Source organism: Lampris incognitus, chromosome 3 (assembly GCF_029633865.1).
Source record: "Lampris incognitus isolate fLamInc1 chromosome 3, fLamInc1.hap2, whole genome shotgun sequence".
NCBI lineage: Eukaryota > Metazoa > Chordata > Actinopteri > Lampriformes > Lampridae > Lampris > Lampris incognitus.
Window position 1 is genome coordinate 103,316,595 of NC_079213.1, and position 19,135 is coordinate 103,335,729.

The 19,135-nt window shown below is 46.1% G+C and overlaps 1 protein-coding gene across 1 annotated transcript in view; it reads left to right on the forward strand.

Moving 5' to 3' along the window:
- The first annotated feature begins 3,904 nt into the window (after positions 1–3,904).
- usp13 (ubiquitin specific peptidase 13) overlaps positions 3,905–19,135 on the forward strand; it is a 68,576-nt gene continuing 53,345 nt past the window's right edge. The window contains exons 1-4 of the mRNA XM_056277126.1: positions 3,905–4,045; positions 6,383–6,508; positions 12,140–12,200; positions 16,858–16,979. Coding sequence (XP_056133101.1) covers positions 3,935–4,045; positions 6,383–6,508; positions 12,140–12,200; positions 16,858–16,979 — 420 coding nt within the window. The 5' untranslated portion in view covers positions 3,905–3,934. The remainder of the gene's footprint in view (positions 4,046–6,382; positions 6,509–12,139; positions 12,201–16,857; positions 16,980–19,135) is intronic.

The window sequence follows — 19,135 nt, forward strand, 5'->3', positions numbered from 1 at the left end:
CTGAACCTTGCTTATTTATTTATTTAATTTCTTAAAAAAAATTTACCCCCCCTTTTTTTTTCTTCCCCCAGTTGTATCCGGCCAATTATCCCCACTCTTCCGAGCCGTCCCGGTCGCTGCTCCACCCCCTCTGCTGTTCCGGGGAGGGCTGCAGACTACCACATGCCTCCTCCGATACATGTGGAGTCGCCAGCCGCTTCTTTTCACCTGACAGTGAGGAGTTTCGCCCTGGGTGACATAGCACGTGGGAGGATCATGTTAGTCCCTTCAGTTCCCCCTCCCCCCCTGAACAGGCACCCCGAACAACCAGAGGAGGCGCTAGCGCAACAACCAGGACACATACCCACATCCGGTTTCCCACCTGCAGACACGGCCAATTGTGTCTGTAGGGGCGCCCGGCCAAGTTGGAAGTAATGGGGATTTGAACTGGCGATCCCCATGTTGGCAGGCAACAGAATAGACCGCTGCGCTACCCGGGCGCCCCCGTGCCTCTATTACATTTTCCACCAACTTTTTGAATTTCTCTCAGTTTACATTTAGTTATATTCAGAGGTGGAAAACCAACTGATTCTAATTAGCACAACACGTCAGCCAGGTAGGAGAACTAATTAGTGAAATCAGCTGGTTTGGTCCATGGGTGGAGCAAATACATGGTTAGTACTTCTACTTTCTGAAGCTGGGTTTTCCACCTCTGGTTATATTAGTTCATCAATTCAGTTTTGGCGCAGAGGTTGGCACTTGTGCTTTTGACAGCTGCAGAAGCACCACTGGACCACTGGGTTGTTTGGGTTCACGCCGCGGCTGGGGGAGCAGTCGCCTCTCTCCGCCACCGGAGACCGCGGTGCGCTGCAAGTGTTGCCGGGCCCCCTTCTGTCGGCGTCATCTTCACAGGGTGGTCTGTGACACCATGCTGAAAGGCGAGCCGGTGGACGGGACCGGATACGGCTTTATGCGGCGGCAACTGTGTACACGCACTGGGCCCTTCTTGCCGAGCTCCCCAGCTACTCCTGCCTCACACAACCCCCCCACCCCCTCCTCATCCAATCCCCCACACCCCCCAACCTTCCTCTCAGCCACTTGCCCACTTTTTATCATTTTTCATAATTGTGCAATGGGTGGAGTAAGGCTCAGACCTGGGGAAGAAGTTACACTTTAAAATAGTTTAAACTGGTCAGGAAAGATACCCAAACACACACAGTCCAGAGACACGTAGGTCAGGTGAATCGGTCATGTGAATGTGTCGTCCCTGTGATGGCCTGGCGGCCTGTCCAGGGTGTCTCCCCACCTGCCGCCCAATGACTGCTGGGATAAGCTCCACTATCTCGCCACCCGAATTTGGATAAGCGGCTTGCTCTTTCTGCAAAACAGAAATTGAATCCATCTCTCACTTATTCCGTGAATGTACTTATTGTCACGACTTCCGGGTTGAAGCTGCCCTCTTGGTTTTTCCAAGCTTGAGCAGACTGACATCAGTTTTAGAAGACATGCCCTCACAAAAAAGTAGTTTATTCAAGTGTACTATTAATACACTTACTTTAAACTAAAAGTCAGTGGGTATACTTTCAGTTTGCTTTTTAAGTACTTATCAGAGATATACTAAACAAAATTATACTTACAAGTATACTACTAGTACATATACTTGAACTTTACTTGAACTTGAACTGTACTTTCACACCTAATATCCGGCTGTTTTGTGTTGAACTACAACACCTCTTCGACTACCTTTCTAAGATAACGAACAAAAAAGAAGCTGTTAAGACCTCTCAAATAATCGGGAAAATACTTTGTAATAAAGATATGTAAATTGCACAATATATATTTAAGCTCAAGGTGTACATCTCCTTAAGGATGGATGGGTCGGTGGGTGGATGAATGGACAGGCTTTTTTGGAAGACGTTTTTGTAATCTACCTTTAATGATTAATTAACCTAATAATAATAATAATGATAACTGACTCCTATATGCTAGCCCTGTGATGGCCTGGCTGCCTGTCCAGGGTGTCTCCCCGCCTGCCGCCCAGTGACTGCTGGGATAGGCTCCAGCATCCCCGCGACCCTGAGAGCAGGATAAGCGGTTAAGATAATGGATGGATGGATGGATGGATGGGCTTGGCTAATGGATGGATGGATGGATGCTTGGATGATGGGTGGATGGATGGGCTTGGATAATGGATGGATGGATGGGCTTTGATAATGGATGGATGGATGGATGGATGGGCTTGGATAATGGATGGATGGGCTTGGATAATGGCTGGATGGATGGATGGGCTTGGATAATGGATGGATGGATGGATGGGCTTGGATAATGGCTGGATGGATGGATGGGCTTGGATAATGGATGGATGGATGGATGGGCTTGGATAATGGAGGGATGGATGGATGGATGGTTGGGCTTGGATAATGGATGGAGGGCTTGGATAATGGATGGGTGGATGGGCTTGGATAATGGATGGATGGATGGATGGATGGATGGATGGATGGATGGGCTTGGATAATGGATGGATGGATGGATGGATGGGCTTGGATAATGGATGGATGGATGGATGGATGGGCTTGGATAATGGCTGGATGGATGGATGGGCTTGGATAATGGATGGATGGATGGATGGGCTTGGATAATGGAGGGATGGATGGATGGATGGTTGGGCTTGGATAATGGATGGAGGGCTTGGATAATGGATGGGTGGATGGGCTTGGATAATGGATGGATGGATGGATGGGCTTGGATGATGGATGGATGGATGGATGGATGGGCTTGGATAATGGATGGATGGATGGGCTTGGATAATGGATGGATGGGCTTGGATAATGGATGGATGGGCTTGGATAATGGATGGATGGGCTTGGATAATGGATGGATGGATGGATGGATGGATGGATGGATGGGCTTGGATAATGGGTGGATGGATGGATGGGCTTGGATAATGGATGGTTGGGCTTGGATAATGGATGGATGGGTGGATGGATGGGCTTGGATAATGGATGGGTGGATGGGCTTGGATAATGGATGGATGGATGGATGGGCTTGGATAATGGATGGATGGATGGATGGATGGATGGGCTTGGATAATGGATGGATGGATGGGCTTGGATAATGGATGGATGGGCTTGGATAATGGATGGATGGATGGATGGATGGGCTTGGATAATGGGTGGATGGATGGATGGGCTTGGATATGGATGGATGGGTGGATGGATGGATGGATGGATGGGCTTGGATAATGGATGGTTGGGCTTGGATAATGGGTGGATGGATGGGCTTGGATAATGGATGGGTGGATGGGCTTGGATAATGGATGGATGGATGGATGGATGGATGGATGGGCTTGGATAATGGATGGATGGATGGATGATCATGAAAAAACATTTGGCATTATTTGCGCCAAAACGTGAAATTGAACTGAAATGCAAGATGACGGCGGTGACGCACGTCCGCAATTTGATCGATACAAGTCCGTCTGTCTGTCTGTAAGATAACCGTTTTCAAGTATTCGAGTGACCGGGTGTATTGCGTGTTTGTTTGCAGGGCATAACCCATAAAATATTATTTTAAAAAAAAAGGCGCATTCACCGAAGTCGCCGAGGTACGAAGACGGGGAAAACACGGGGACGAGCGCGTGTGGGTGTGCGTAATTGGCGCACGGAGAGGTGGGCGGGGTCCGGCGTGCGTCACGAGCTGGCAGAGGGAATGTCAAAGGCTTCGCTAAAGAGGAAGGAAAACACGTTTCTCTACGGATATCTCCTGGGCCCTAGTCCACTACCGGGGTTACTGCTGTTATTTTTATTCCCCCCCCCCTCCAGCGTCACATCCACCCCCCCCCCCGTTGCAGGGAGGAATGTGGAGATCGGGTGCTTTAAAAATAGCATCCTCTCCTCTGACAGCCCTGCTCCGGTGACTCCCGCAGCATTGTGCCGCCAGAAGCAGGAATGCGAAGATGGCTGCAGACCTGGGAGAGCTGCTGGTCCCTTACATGCCCACCATCCGAGTGCCCCGGACAGGAGACAGGGTTTTCAAGAGCGAGTGTGCCTTTTCCTACGATTCTCCCGTAAGTGTCCGTCCCCACCTCCTCCTCCTCCTCCTCTTCCTCCTCCTCCTCCCTGATGACACCGTTTCGGAGAATTTACATCACAAAAAGCTTGTCTTATTACTCGTCTTTCATTATATTTCGCCTATACTCTAAACTGCAAGTGTGTGTTGTGTGTGTGTGTGTGTGGGGGGGGGGGTCCCGACTCCGCGACTCGCTTGAACTTGAAGCGCGGGGGTCTGCAGGACAATAACGGATTAAGCGTTGCGTACATGGGGAGGGATGGGGTTTCCAGTGTGAATAACAACTGTAGTATCGAGGAAGTCATTAGAAAAGGCCCCGTTATTAAGGGGCTATACGGAGGAGGGTCTCGTGTTTGCAACGCAGCCAATTGATTAAACTGATTACACCTGCCTGGCTTCTCCCATTGTTCCCAGTCATACCAGTCGCCCCCCCCCGGTTTCCCCCACAAAGCGCCGGGCTGGCTGGCAAACGGCGCCGGGGAATGGCAGGCTGGTGTTTTCGGTGAGACGCGGTAAATCTCGTCACGGAAGAGCCCGCGAAGGGTGGTTTAATGGAGGACCCACCGTCACCGTCCGGTTCCTCTACCGCGCCACTCTATGATGTGGCCTGACGGAGGGCAGTCCTGTTGTGTTGTGTTGTGTTGTGTTGTGTTGTGTTGTGTTGTGTTGTGTTGGCGACTGGCTTGTGGTCGATCGCACAAAGTTGTGCGCGCGTATGTGCACGTGTGGCTGCGGAAGGCGGCTCGGCTCGGCTCGGCTCGGTGCAGAACGCGCGGCGGGACGCCGGTTATCTCGGCGTGGACCCTTTTGAAAGGTGACTCAGCTGTCTGGAGTTCATCACCACGCTCCGGGTTATTTTTACCCGCGGGCTGCTGCCGCAGCTCACATGTCACCCCCAGACCCTTCAAGTGTTATCAGTCCCCCCCCCCCATTTATTTATATTTGTCTATCTTTCTCTATATATATGTAACCGGTTATTTTCTCGCCCGGTGCGGGATTCTATACGGGGTGTACTGCACCACAAGGCGACATCACTAACCGCTCGGCTAAAGGGTCAGACCCGTTAGCTAAACGGGTCTTATTAGTAGTTTACATATATATACGAGTGCAACTTTGCGGCTGTTGATGGCAGGTTTGATTCCCCTTTTTAGAAAAAAAATAATACAAAAACTACATGCTGTTGAATCCTGTTAAAACAACCACCCCCCCCCTTAATGCGGATGACACGGGTGCCTGCTGGCACCGTCTTTTCATCAGGGAGGAAAAGGGGGAGTTGTTTGCTCCTCGCCAAACTTTCCACGTCCGATCGCTTGTGCGGTGTTTCGTGTCTTCCCCTTGTGTTAAAACAACAAGTGACAGAGACGGGAACAACAAACACAGCGTTGTCCCTGGGAAGTGTTCTGGTACACAATAAACGAGCTGAGGCTGGCTGCAGGCCCAGATAGCAAAATTGCTGTGGCCCGGACCCGTCCCACACCCGACACTTCATCCGGCCCGCATACCGCGTGGAATGATGGCACTTGGGCGGTCCACCCCTGTTTGCCAAATCTGGGCCAGAACCAAGCCATAGCAGTGCCGCATGTGCCACATATTTGCCAAAGGTGGCCCATATTTGTTTTGTGATATTTGGACCATATTCACCATTTACCACACGGGCCACTTCAGGGTCACATCCAGATTACATGTTGTCGAGAGCACCACATCTTTGCCAAAAAAGGCCCACATTTGATAAGGCATATTTGAGCCATATTTGCTATTGTACATGTGAGTCACCTCAGGCTCACATCCATTTTGTCAGGGCCAGAAGAAGGCCATCGGTGCTGCATCATTGCCTGAAGAGGCCCACATCCGGATGCTGTCTGGGGGAGGAACCCAGCAGCCTTCGCTCTATGGTGCACATGAATTGAACTTGGTGTGTGCATTGTGAGCCACTTTACAAGCTGCATCACTGAGTTTAATGCATCTTGCTTGTGTTACTTTACAACACAACACATGTTAAATTATACGGACACAACATGTCACATCCTGTTTAACAGCGTGACCTTAAAATGTTGACCCTCATTGTAATCTCTCACTGGGCGTATAGCGATTAACATGGCTGACACACATTACACCTCTCTTTAAACATTGATTAGTGTCACATGATTCTCTAGAAATTTGACTTTAATTATGATGATGTGTTCAGTTGCACCACAACCTCTGTGTAATAACGAAATTTCCAAAGGGTTAAGGACGATGTTTTGGATATGCTGCCATGTTGTGCTTTAAAAAAAAAATCTGGCCTATTTTCATGTTGTTGTTGTTGTTGTTGTTGTTGTTGTGTATGTGTTTGCAGGAGTCTGAGGGAGGCCTGTATGTGTGTATGAACACATTCCTGGGCTTTGGAAGAGAACATGTGGAGCGGCATTACCGCAAAACAGGACAGAGTGTTTACATACACCTTAAGCGACACGTCAAAGAGGTAAGCTGTTCTCTCTGTACTGCGTCTGACTGGGGGTCCACAAGGAACTACAGCTGTACAAGTACTGTTACCGTTGTTGTTGTACCACTACTACGACCACTTTCACCGCTTCTACTTCTACTACTACCACTTCTACTACTATTACTACTAGTCAAGTCAAGTCAATTTTATTTGTATAGTCACCACTACCGCTTCTACTACTGCTGCTACTACTACTACTACCATGACAACATATAGTTTATTTCTCTCTGTGGAGAGAATTGAATTGAATTGTGAAACAGACTTAAAATAAAAGTGACACACCTAACAGATTAGCTTTATGTGTTATAGTGTCTACAATTACACCAGTGTAATATAGTACTACTACTAATACTGCTACTGTTACTGCTGCTACTTCTACTACCAGTATAAGTTGAACTTTATTTCTCTGTAGGGAAACTAAATTGTGAAGCAGGAAACAGAATTAAACCAACAACACAACTAATGTCGCATTATGTGGTATACTACTACACAAATTCAATGTAGTGCTGCTATTTACTACTACTACTACTACTACTACTGCTAAATAACAGTGCTAATGATATTTATAACTGTAATAAAAATCATTGAAAAATGCAAGACATGTATCTAAAAAGAGTGATATGGACCAGTGAACCAGGAAAATACAGTGAGAATAATGCAATAATTTGGTAAAATCTAATTGTGATTTAGAAAACAATAATGCCGACTTAAACACTTAAGTCTTGGTGACCCAAAGCTTAGATCAACACAGTTAAATTATTTGTAAAAAAGATATCCTTTTGTCTATGAATGATGGTAGAAGAAGTAAGTGTGATTTGTCTGGCGTGTACAAATACACAGTATCATTCACAATACCACAGTAGATGTAACATCAGGAGGTTGTGAAGGTTTTAACTTTCCTTAAATGTTTAATTTCATCGTCATTTGCCTGGTGAAGTTCATTTAGTAGGGCACAGCGCTAACTTGAAGTTAGCTTGGTGTATAAAGTGTTATGAACTCCAGAAACAAGTAATGCTATCACTTTTAATCCTGTATTTTACTGTTGTATTGTATTAAATCACATACCGAGCATATAGACCTAGTTAAATTCTTTGTCACATAGGTGAGGAATTAGGCAGGGGTGTCGATTTAGGCGGTTGTGTTGTTTGTTGTCCCCGCTGATATTTTTGTGACATGCAGGAAAAGCATGGTCACTGGTTAACATGGGTCTCTATTAGGCCCATGAATAATGTTATACATGAACAATGTTATGCTCCTCTCTAAAATCACATTGATTTGACTTGTTATCAAGACTTGCCTCTCTTGCTGTATGCCAATGTCTAGTAGGCCTGACAGGATAAAGATAGTTGTCCACGGTGTGTGTGTGTGAAGGTGAACATGAGATGGGATAGTGGGATGTGAAAATTTAGGAAACACCATCTCCGTCTGCTTAATTGAACGCCCACACTGGCATTATTATTACCCAGCACGTATACTGGTCCCTGCTACTGCGTCTTGGGCTGGATTCATCCTGCGCTTTATAAAGTTAAAGTTAAATAAGGTTTTCAGTGGATCAAATTAGATGAACAGAAAAACATGATCTTTGATAAAACCTGTTTCTCAAGGCTGACCTCCTTGGCTCAAGGGACTCTCGGATAGAGGCTCTTTGGTTTGATAGGTTTGGACCGACACTCAGTTTCCTTAAATTCAAATATCATCTAACGGCACTTCACAACAGTAGCTTTTGTTGTGTTTTTAATTCATATGCATCAGTCAATGCACTGTTCTTTGGTTTTGTAAAACGCTCAATGTTTTCTTTATTTGGATCTCGTTTAGCTTGAAGGTTAGTCTTCCAAGAGTCCATTTATGAGCCTACACTGGTATTTGGGAGAAGGAAAGCGAAAGAAAATAGGCGACATGAAATAAGAAAAAAATACGATAACTTTAATTAGATCAGGTATTATTATTAATCTTATTTAACACTGTACATCGTACTGACAACACTGTCATGTTGCTAGATATAACTATTTAACACACACACACAAACTTATAAACCACCAATCCAGTCATATAGGATAATAATTTTAATATTTCATAATCTTATAATTTTCATAATCTTCATAATTTTAACTGCCCCATAAATAAAAGTCCATCTGTTTCTATTTTTTCTTGGTTAATACACAGTACTTTACATCTCTAATCCTTATGTAACTGTTTATCCTGCATTAGTAGTATTTTGTCCCTATCACTTATGTCAGATCCTCAAACTTAAGTGGTATAGTAAACACAGTGCTGGCAATTCGGCCTTTTTTCCCAGACGGTATTTCCCCTCTATCACATGCAACAGTCGCCATGTTTTCTTCTGCCCATGAGCAAAGTTGCACCCACAGTGAATGCAATAAGCCCCATCATTACAGTTTGATGGTGAACAACAAAGGCCTTAGTTGCCCCCGTGTTTGCCCCGTTGGGTCTAATTGCTCCCAGATATAAGCCCCCCCGCTGTAAAGAGCTTCTATTTCCATGCCAGGATCGAGCCAGAAACAGCTGGTCACATACCGGCTCCGATGTCTCTGCTGCTTTCCACCATGAGTCCACATGGACCACAGTGTGTCAGCATTCTGTGTGTGTGTGTGTGTGTGTGTGTGTGTGTGTGTGTGTGTGTGTGTGTGTGTGTGTGTGTGTGTGTGTGTGTGTGTGTGTGTGTGTGTGTGCGTGGGCGCGCGCCTTGTTCTCTGATGGTCTTTTGATTGTGTTGTGCCCTCTGTCCATTAGATCAAGGAGATTGAGCAGAGAAAATACTCCAAATGGGCATTATAATGGATGTAAAATTTAAAACAAGTAAATCCTAGGTGCAGCATTTGATGTGGTGTGCGATGTTTTCACAGACTAGTCAGGGAAAGGTGTGTTTCCAATAGGGAATAATGAGGGAATAATGAAGACAAGTTCCAGGCATATGTGTGTGTGTGTGTGTGTTGTGTGCAGCTTCAGTAAGGGCCATGGTCCTTGGGTCCACAGGACGCAGCAGACCAAGCTCCCTCAGCTACCAACACTAGCTCTCTGAGCCCAGACACCTTCGACACACCTCCCCGCACTCCACACGACGACACTAAAAACACAGTCAAGGCTAGGCGAGGCCGCCGCCAGACTACCCTTGGTGTTATCGGAACTGCTGGTCTGCATGGGCTAGCAGTTAGCTTAGCCTGCCCCGCTTCCGTGTCCTGTCAGACCGCCCTCGGTGTTATTATGTTACGTTGTCATTTTGAACCTGACAGGTGCTGATGGACCACAGTCCAAAGACCTGCAGGTCAGGTGAATTGGACGTATTAAATTGACCCTAGGTGTGAATGTGTGTGTGTGTGTGTGTGTGTGTGTGTGTGTGTGTGTGGGTGGATGGGTGGTTGGATGGGTGGGTGGACCCTGTGATGGACTGGCAGCCTGTCCAGGGTGTCTCCTTGCCTGCCGCCCAATGACTGCTGTGTTAGGCTCCAGCATCCCCATGACCCTGAGAGCAGGATAAGCTGTTTGGATAATGGATGGATGGATGGATGGTCCTGATGGAAACCAGCTAGAAATGCTCGGGTCGTTTTACTGCCAGCTGATATTCATTTAGATGTACATGCTACCTGGATTCACAAAGTGTTTATGATTTGTTAAAACCACATATTGATTTATTTGTTAGTTGTCTATTAGGGGTTCAGTGTAAAAGCGAGATACCAAACCACAACAGTTCTGAAGATGGCAGCCTTTGCTCTGAATGGAACAGATGTTGTGAAGAGGTGTGATGCAATGATTTCTGTATTTCTGACTGTTTGAGTTTGTTGTGCTCAATTGTTTTACAAAGGGAAGCGTGCTCATGTATTTAGCTTATGTTTTTATTTAGTAGGGGATCTCAGTTGAATGCGTTGTGGATCAATTTGGTGTTTCACACTTTACTGTAGATAAGAGGGAACGGAGCCTTTAAAAAAAGCCGTGTAATGGAATTGCAGTATTTGTAATATCACGATGGTCGAGAAATTGCAATACATGTCAACTCTAAACTGAAAGGTGTCTGCCGATTCCCGGTCCTGTATCACATTCATGTTAACCCAGATAGCAAAATTGCTGTGGCCCGGACCCGTCCCACACCAACACTTTCATCCGGCCCACATACCGCTTGGAATGATGGCACTTGTGCGGTCCGCTCCTGTTTGCCAGTTCTGGGCCAGAACCAAGCCATAACAATGTCGTGTGTGCCACATATTTGCCAGAGGTGGGCCATATTTGTTTTGTGATATTTGGGCCATATTCACCATTTACCACACGGGCCACTTCAGGGTCACATCCAAATTACATGTTGCCGAGAGCACCGGATCTTTGCCAAAAAAGGCCCACATTTGATTTGGCTTATTTGGGCCGTATTTGCTATTATACGTGTGGGCCACTTCAGGGCATGAAGTGGCCCACATCCGGATGCTATCTGGATATGGAGTCTGGAGAGACACTTGGAACAAACTGGCAGTCTATCAACAGTCCACACACTTCTGTTCCTACCTATAGGTGATCCAGAATCACCCAATCCATGTATTAATCTTTGAATGTTTGAGCAAATTACTGATGATGGGAAACCTCTTGATGAGGGTTGAGTCAGTTTAATGCATCCTTCTGTCCGTTAGACGTGGGTGATGTGCTTCTCGGGGATCCTGTCAGGTTAGACCGCACAGAGGCTGAAAGTGCAGTGCTCAGGGGCTGCGGATGCCCCGTATCTTCAACTCGCCATGTTTTTCATGGACATGGCATCTGCCTGGTGGGTTGATCCTCTTCCCACCCTGTGCTGACCAGTCTCAGCGTTGCCTCTTTTCCTATTGGCGCTCTCCATCGGGGGGTTCCCCCCGCTGTGTAACCTGACCTGGAAAACTCTACATGTAGCATCAGTTTCTCACAAAATGACTTGCATCCAGGGCTGGGCAGTAAACTGGCATTATCAATTATCACTGGTGCTGTATCGGGGTGACATTTCGATACTGTTGTCTTGCGATACACTATTTTGTAACCTCAATGAATTAAAACAAGAAACTATGACATAAAATGTCTCACAAAATGAAGTCTGAAATATTTGAGGAAGTATTATTTGAAAACTACCTTTGGTTTTGATATTATACGTTACGTTACCAAACAGTTCAATGTGATGAACCACAAGCTGGATTCTGAGACATGATCATTTTAGCTTCTTTTAAATCTCGTCTTAAGAAGTTCCTTTTTATGAAAGCTTTTTACATATGTATGATATTTGTTTTTATTTATGCTGTTTTTATTTTTGCTCTTACTTGTTTGGTCTTACTCTTGTTTTTGCCTTGTTTGATTTAAAAACATTTGTGAAGCACTTTGTGGCATTGTTTTAGAAAAGTGCTTTATAAATGAAATTACTATTATTATTGTTATATTTAAGCATATATATATGCTTAAATATAACCATAATGATTCTAAGTTGTGCCAGATATATATATATATATATATATATATATATATATGGGGTTTTTTTCCATCTCACTTGTCAGACACGTGTTTTCTTTAGGTGACAAAAGTTTTATTTCATTATTGGCTTTATTTAATTTTCTGAAACTGATCTCGCTGTTGTCTCTTTATCCCCCACAGAAAGCAACAGGTGCAGCGGGTGGCGCCATCCCCAGGAGAAGAAATGGGAAAGTGTTTCTAGGTAATTTCTGTTTTACCCCGGTCTGACACTAGGGGGCAGAGCTGCGGTCCGCACCGATAAATCAACCCCTCTTTTGCCCCGGGTTGATTCCTGCATGGCTGAAATAAAAGCCCAGTCTATAGTTGGTAGGGTAGGTACTTCAGTAGACGTTTGACCCGGATCGGCGGTAAGGGACACTGGCAGGCTGGCAGTCTGGCTGCCGCACTGCGTCTCGCCCAGCGTCCTGTCCAGCGTCCCGCCCAGCGGGCAACGTCCCGCCCAGCGTCCTGTCCAGCGTCCTGTCCAGTGTCCCGCCCAGCGGGCAACGTCCCGCCCAGCGTCCTGTCCAGTGTCCTGTCCAGTGTCCCGCCCAGCGGGCAACGTCCCGCCCAGCGTCCTGTCCAGTGTCCTGTCCAGCGTCCTGTCCAGTGTCCTGTCCAGTGTCCCGCCCAGCGTCCTGTCCAGCGTCCCGCCCAGCGTCCTGTCCAGTGTCCTGTCCAGTGTCCCGCCCAGCGGGCAACGTCCCGCCCAGCGTCCTGTCCAGTGTCCTGTCCAGCGGGCAACGAGAGCGTTTACATTCACAGGCCAAATAAGTCAATCAAACCTAAATGGTTTAAATCCAATTTAAATCTAAATTATTTATTGTAAATAATCTTAAATGTAGATTTGGATGTAGTTGCATATATTGGGTGATGGGAACATTGTGTGTGTGTGTGTGTGTGTGTGTGTGTGTGCTGATTTGTATTCAAACCTGCGGTCAGAAACACAACGGTCATACATGAAAGACTCCAAAACCATCGCGCTATTGTGTTTTTGTTTTTGAACTATAGCCATGACCCCGTCAGCTGACCCCTCCCACCCCCCACCTAGTCTCTCTTTACCCAAAGCAACAGATACTTCCCATGTGACCTCCCCCCCACCCCCCATGCCCCCCCACACATACACACACCTTTGGTCTAAACATAGACCATTTATTTGTTGGTAACGGTTCTAAATCCAAAGCGCCATATGCTCCGCCCCGCCTACCGCTGTGTGTGTGTGTGTGTGTGTGTGTGTGTGGTAGAGGAACGCTTTCTGCCCCTTTTCCTAGCTGACGCATGCTGCCCCATCGGCCCATCAGCTGCCACCGCCCATCAACCCCCACCCCCCACTCCACTCCAGCCTGACACACTTCTGCCGTGGGCAGCCATGACAGGACTCCACTCAGTGCTCTCTCTCTCTCTCTCTCTCTCTCTCTCTCTCTCTCTCTCTCTCTCTCTCTCTCTCTCTCTCTCTCTCTCTCTCTCTCTCTCTCTCTCTCGCTCTCTCGCTCTTGCTGACCTGGTTGTGTGTAATGAAGATTTCACTTGCAAACAGATGTTCTTCTTTTATACTTCCATTTAAAACATTAGCCGGTCCACGATGATCCACATCAAGCTCACGAGGGTGTTTTAAGTCTCATAAAGCTTATTTCAAGATAAGTTTTTCTACCCCGCGAGCAGATATTATGTTTTGTGTCAGGAAAGTGTGCCTGTTCCATGATAATAGGACTTGTTTCAAGACATTTGGTCTGATAATAAAATCTTGAATTGTTTCTTGTTTTAGGTTTTCCATCCCTGATGAGTGAAAACTCATAACAAATCTCATAATTGAATACACTTTCTGGAAATAAGAACTATTATCTGTCAGTGGGGTAGGACAATTTTACTAGCAATATCTTTAAAGGAGCATTACAAGACTTAAAACAAGATAAAATGATTTGATAAGCTTGTCTTTTTTGCGGCGGCATGGTGGCGCAGTGGTTAGCACGGTCGCCTCACAGCAAGAAGGTCCTGGGTTTGAGCCCTGGGGTAGTCCAACCTTGGGGGTCGTCCCAGGGCATCCTCTGTGTGGAGTTTGCATGTTCTCCCTGTGTCTGCGTGGGTTTCCTCCGGGTGCGCTGGTGTCCTCCCACAGTTCAAAGACATGTAGGTCAGGTGAATCGACCATACTAAATTGCCCCTAGGGTGTAAATGTGTGTGTGTGTGTGTGTGTATATGTCGGCCCTGTGTGATGGCCTGGTGGCCTGTCCAGGGTGTCTCCCCGCCTACCACCCAATGACTGCTGGGATAGGCTCCAGCATCCCTGCGACCCTGAGAGCAGGATAAGCGGTTTGGCTAGTGGATGGAGGGATGTCCTTTTTGCAGCGTAGGGCTTTTGCAGGTAAAGTGATATGGTGCACAGTGTTGTACATCTTCACCATAGCAGCCAAATGTGGAAGAGTAAGACAAATGGCCTTTTTCTTTTCTTTTCTTTCTTTCTTTCTTTTTTTCTTGAGGAGGGGGGTTTCCCCCCTTTTCTCCCTAATTGTACCCGGCCAATTACCCCACTCTTCCCGAGCCATCCCGGTCACTGCCTCCACCCCCTCTGCTGATCCAGGGAGGGCTGCAGAGCAAACTGGTAGAAGACCTTCACCAACAGATAGGACAACGTCAGTAAATAAGGTTGACACCACGGCACTGGAAACTCTGATTCATTCTGAATGGAATTTGGAATGGTCCGACTCCAGCCAATGCAGTCACCAGTATCGCCGTAGGAGTCAATAAATGTAACCAAAAAAATATTAAGGATTATAAATTAAATCCTCTGTGATCGACACTGCTTTGTTTCCTGTCACCCCACACTTTATAAGGCTACGACTTCAGCTGTCACCTCTCTCGACTCCGTCTCTCTGATTCGGTTGTGACGCAGCCTCTCAACAAGGTGTTTGGTGGCATGACAGGAATGTGGGACAGTCCTCTCTGGCAGCCATTTTGGATCTCGCACACACGCATGCGCGGGCACACACACACACAAACACATGCACGCCTGGTACTTGTATTCATTATTTCCTATGTGACTGCAGGCCGATGGGTGTTTGGACATCTCCATAGTTGTCTGATGATCTAATCAGATGTCTTCTCTCCTCAGACGTCACTGTTACACCAGCAATAACACTGGGTTAGGGGGCAGCAGTGGCTCACGGATCTTTGGTTTAATGCCTCCTGAGTCACAGACACAACTTTAGGCCTCCGAGTGAGAAATCCACAACTGTATATGGAGTTCAAATGAAAAGAGGATTCTCTCTGTCATCTGTTTCCATTTGTTCTGCTTTTTTTTCATCGTGACCCTCTCTCTACCTGCACGCTCTCACTTAATGTGAAGTGGACCGCATTACATTTTAATGTATAAAGTGTGCTGTATACGTTTTGATTGACTGACCTGATGAACCTTCTCGATCGTTCTCGTAACTTATATTTTCACTGCTCTGTCCTTTACAAGCGAGCCATTACTGTGTGAAACCTTGAATGTACATTCAGAGTACATTCAATGATGGTCTCATGTGGTATTTCCATGCAAATGTTATGTAATAATGGGGGAGGGTGGGTAGGGGATGTTGGGGGAATCTGGTCTGCTGAAGTGTCCTTGAGAAAGTTCCCAGCCTGCTTGCTCGCTTCACTGTCATTGGTAAATGCCACGGCGGCATAACATATTTAAGTTGTCTTCCCACATGGACATTAACAAAGTCTCTCATCGACGCTGTTTTTCCATGTTTTCACACCTTGAATCATCCATCCATCCATCCATTATCCACCCACAGTCAAATTAATGACATCTAGCTAGATAGACCATTTGGCAAGGTTGGCAGTAGATGGTGTATCTAGATGCCATGGAGCGATGTATGTCACTTCCGGTGTGGAAAGATGGCTGCGTGAATTAGCGGTCTCACCCAGTGCCGGTGTCGGAAGGTGGCGGCGCGAATTCACATTTGCGGCGGCCTCACCCAGTACCGCCCATGCAGTGTCTTTGTCCAGTCTGCGTCTTAAGTTTTGTCTTCGTTTGATGGCTGGGAGAGCAGGGCAGGCTAAGCTAACTACTAGCCCATGCAGACCGGCAGTTCCGATAACACCGAGGGCGGTCTGGCGGCGGCCTCACCTGGCGTTGACTGTGGTGTTTTTGATGTCGTCGTGAGGCGTGCGGGGAGGTGTGTCGAGGGTGTCTGGCTGGGAGAGCTGGGGCTGGATCGGCTGGGAGAGCTTGGGCTGCTTCGTCCGGTAGGCCCGGGGACCACGGCCCCTGCCTGGAGCTGCGCTCGAGGGGGAAACGCCGAGGGGGGTCTGATAGGATGCGGAAGCGGGGCGGGCTAAGCTAACTGCTAGCCCATGCAGTCCAGCGGTTCCGACAGTCATCCTGGCTGGCGTTCGCTCTCTCTTGGACAGCGATTTTTTTATTTGATATATGTGTTCTTGTAGTTTTTGGATGTATTTTTGTCTTTGTGTTGCACTGCTGTGGGCTGGGGGAAACCGCATTTCGTTTCATTTCATGTACACAAGTGCATGAAGTGAAATGACAAAAGTGTGTCTGATTTCTGATTTTTTTTTTTTGCTGTTACTTATATTCTGGCAGGACTATTGGTTGATGATGTGACACTTAATTTAGGACTGTCCAGTGTGACACCCCCCCCTTCACACCTCAACACAGTCGAAGCACACACACACACACACACACACACAGAGTCATAGATTCTAAGTGAAGCGACTGCTGAACACCTCTGCTAACTCTCATTGGAGCTTTGCTTTCTGGACTTCAGCTTGTGAATGTCAATCAATGCTGTTATCAGCATCCATGACTTGTCTTAATTGATACTGTATGTATTAATCATGTGCTTCCTCCCTCAAAGATTTGGAGTTAAACCGCGATTTTAATGGGGAGGACTATGAGTATGAGGACGAAGCCAAGCTCATCATATTCCCAGACCACTACGAGATCCCCTTACCGAATATCGAGGAGTTGCCAGCACTGGTCAGTGAGTCGGTGCCACTGGGCTCGTGTGTGTTTTGGGCGTGTTAAAAGGGATGGGTGCTCACCAGTGTTTTACCCCAGGGCAGCCATCTGAACTTACAAGCACCTCCACTTTGCATGAATTCGAAAAGCCACCCGGTCCAAAATTTCTCACAGGGACCTGTCGACCCGAGTCAGAAGTGGCAGAAGTCAAACTGGAAACCACTGGTGACCTCACCGAGGGCATCTTAGCACATCTGGGTCTGTGTTGCAGTGTTTGCATGGAGTTCAGCAATAACATCAGTTTATGTGAAGTGCAAGTGAGGGCAGACGTATGTATTTCACAGAAGACCTCTTTTCATATCTTATTCACTCTCCCCGGCTGTTTCCGTGCTGTGTCTGCTTCTTTTTGGCATCCAGAAATTCTCAGTTTCTTTCTTTTTCTGTCCAAGTTATTCTACGCGTGTGTTATGTATTTCTCTGAAGCTATAACTTGTACTGCTCTTGTGAATAATTCATCACACGTCTGCTGGAGGAACACTCGGGCTCTGGCTTTTTGGTTTGGACGAACATCTTATGGTTGGTTTTATTTTTGTTTTGTTTTGTGATTTTTACTTGAAACTGATGCATGGTTCATCTGCTCGCTTCTGCATTTTAAGTTGCTGTTTCACGTTGCTGTTTCATGTGAAATCCCTTTGTTGTTGTTGTTTTCAATACTGTTTTCCTCGTCTTGTGCTGGATCAATGTTTTTCTGCCACTGAGTTGTCACACGTTCTTGGTGTCTTGCAAAAGCTCACTTATCTTAGTTTTTTTTTCTTTTTATTTGTTTTACTTCATTTACAGCTTATGTTGGCCCTCATGTATGGTGATTTCTGAAAATTTGTTCTCCTACAGCCAAAAACCAGGCTAATGAAAGTAAACCTTAAAATAAGACAAATACACTTACAATGAACAAATTAAGCCGCTTTCTCAGTCCTTATAACATTTGGTGGGTGATGATGTTTTTTCAAGGTACATCGCTTTTTGTGACATTCTCAACCAGACTTCACTCATTCTTTCTCTTTAAAGTATTAGTAATTGTAAATTTAATTTATCAGCACATTTCTGGACAACCAAGACCACCATTCAATTCAATAATAAATCCAACCATCCAACCATTGTCCAATCCGCTTATCCCAGTCGGGGTTGCGGGATGATGGAGCCTATCCCAGCAGTCATTGGGTGGCAGGCAGGGAGACACCCTGTATAAGCCGCCAGGCCATCACACAGGGCTGACACATTCACACCTAGGGACAATTTAGTATGGCCGACCGGAGCACCCGGAAGAAACCCACACAGACACAGGGAGAACATGCAAACTCCACACAGAGGGTGACCTGGGACGACCCCCAAGGTAGGACAACCCCGGGGTTGGAACCCAGGACCTTCTTGCTGTGAGGCAACTGCGCTAACAACCGCACCACCGTACTGCCCCTCAATAATAAATAAGAAAAATTAGATAATCGCAAAAAAAAAAAAAAATCAAGATTCAAAAATCTCAAAAGAACCAATTCAATGAAATGTGAAACATTGATTAAAATCCCAGAAACACGGCATGAAAACAGAAGTGAGTGATGGTCCTGCAGCCAGAGGGGCCTCGAGATGATGGGAAACCGTTGAAAACTTCAAACACAAAACATTAATGCATAAGTAATTCAGCTAAACTTATGACACAAAGTAATATTAATAGTCAAAGAAGTTTGAATCAATTCATCTGGATACAACATTTATTGACAGATACATACAGATACACAACTAAATGACATTAAAGATGTCACTTAGTTGAGTGATGAAATGTATCTGTCAATAAACATTGTAGCTGGATGAACTGATTCAAACTTCTTTGATCTTCTTACCTGGATTATTGAGCATGCATCAAGATAAACATAATAGTGGTTTTGCTTTCTTGTAGATGTCACACATGCTTTTATGAGGGAAATAAATCAGGACTTCTGCTTTGTAACCATATGAGGATCAATACAACAACAGATATTATTAAATATCTTATGCTGTTATGGGTTTGATTTGAATAATCAGAATCAGAATACTTTATTCATCCCCGAGGGGAAATTGAATAAGCTCACTAAATGGGTTGGGGGGGGGGGGTTGAAAGGGGCTTTGGCGCAAAAAGGTTGAGA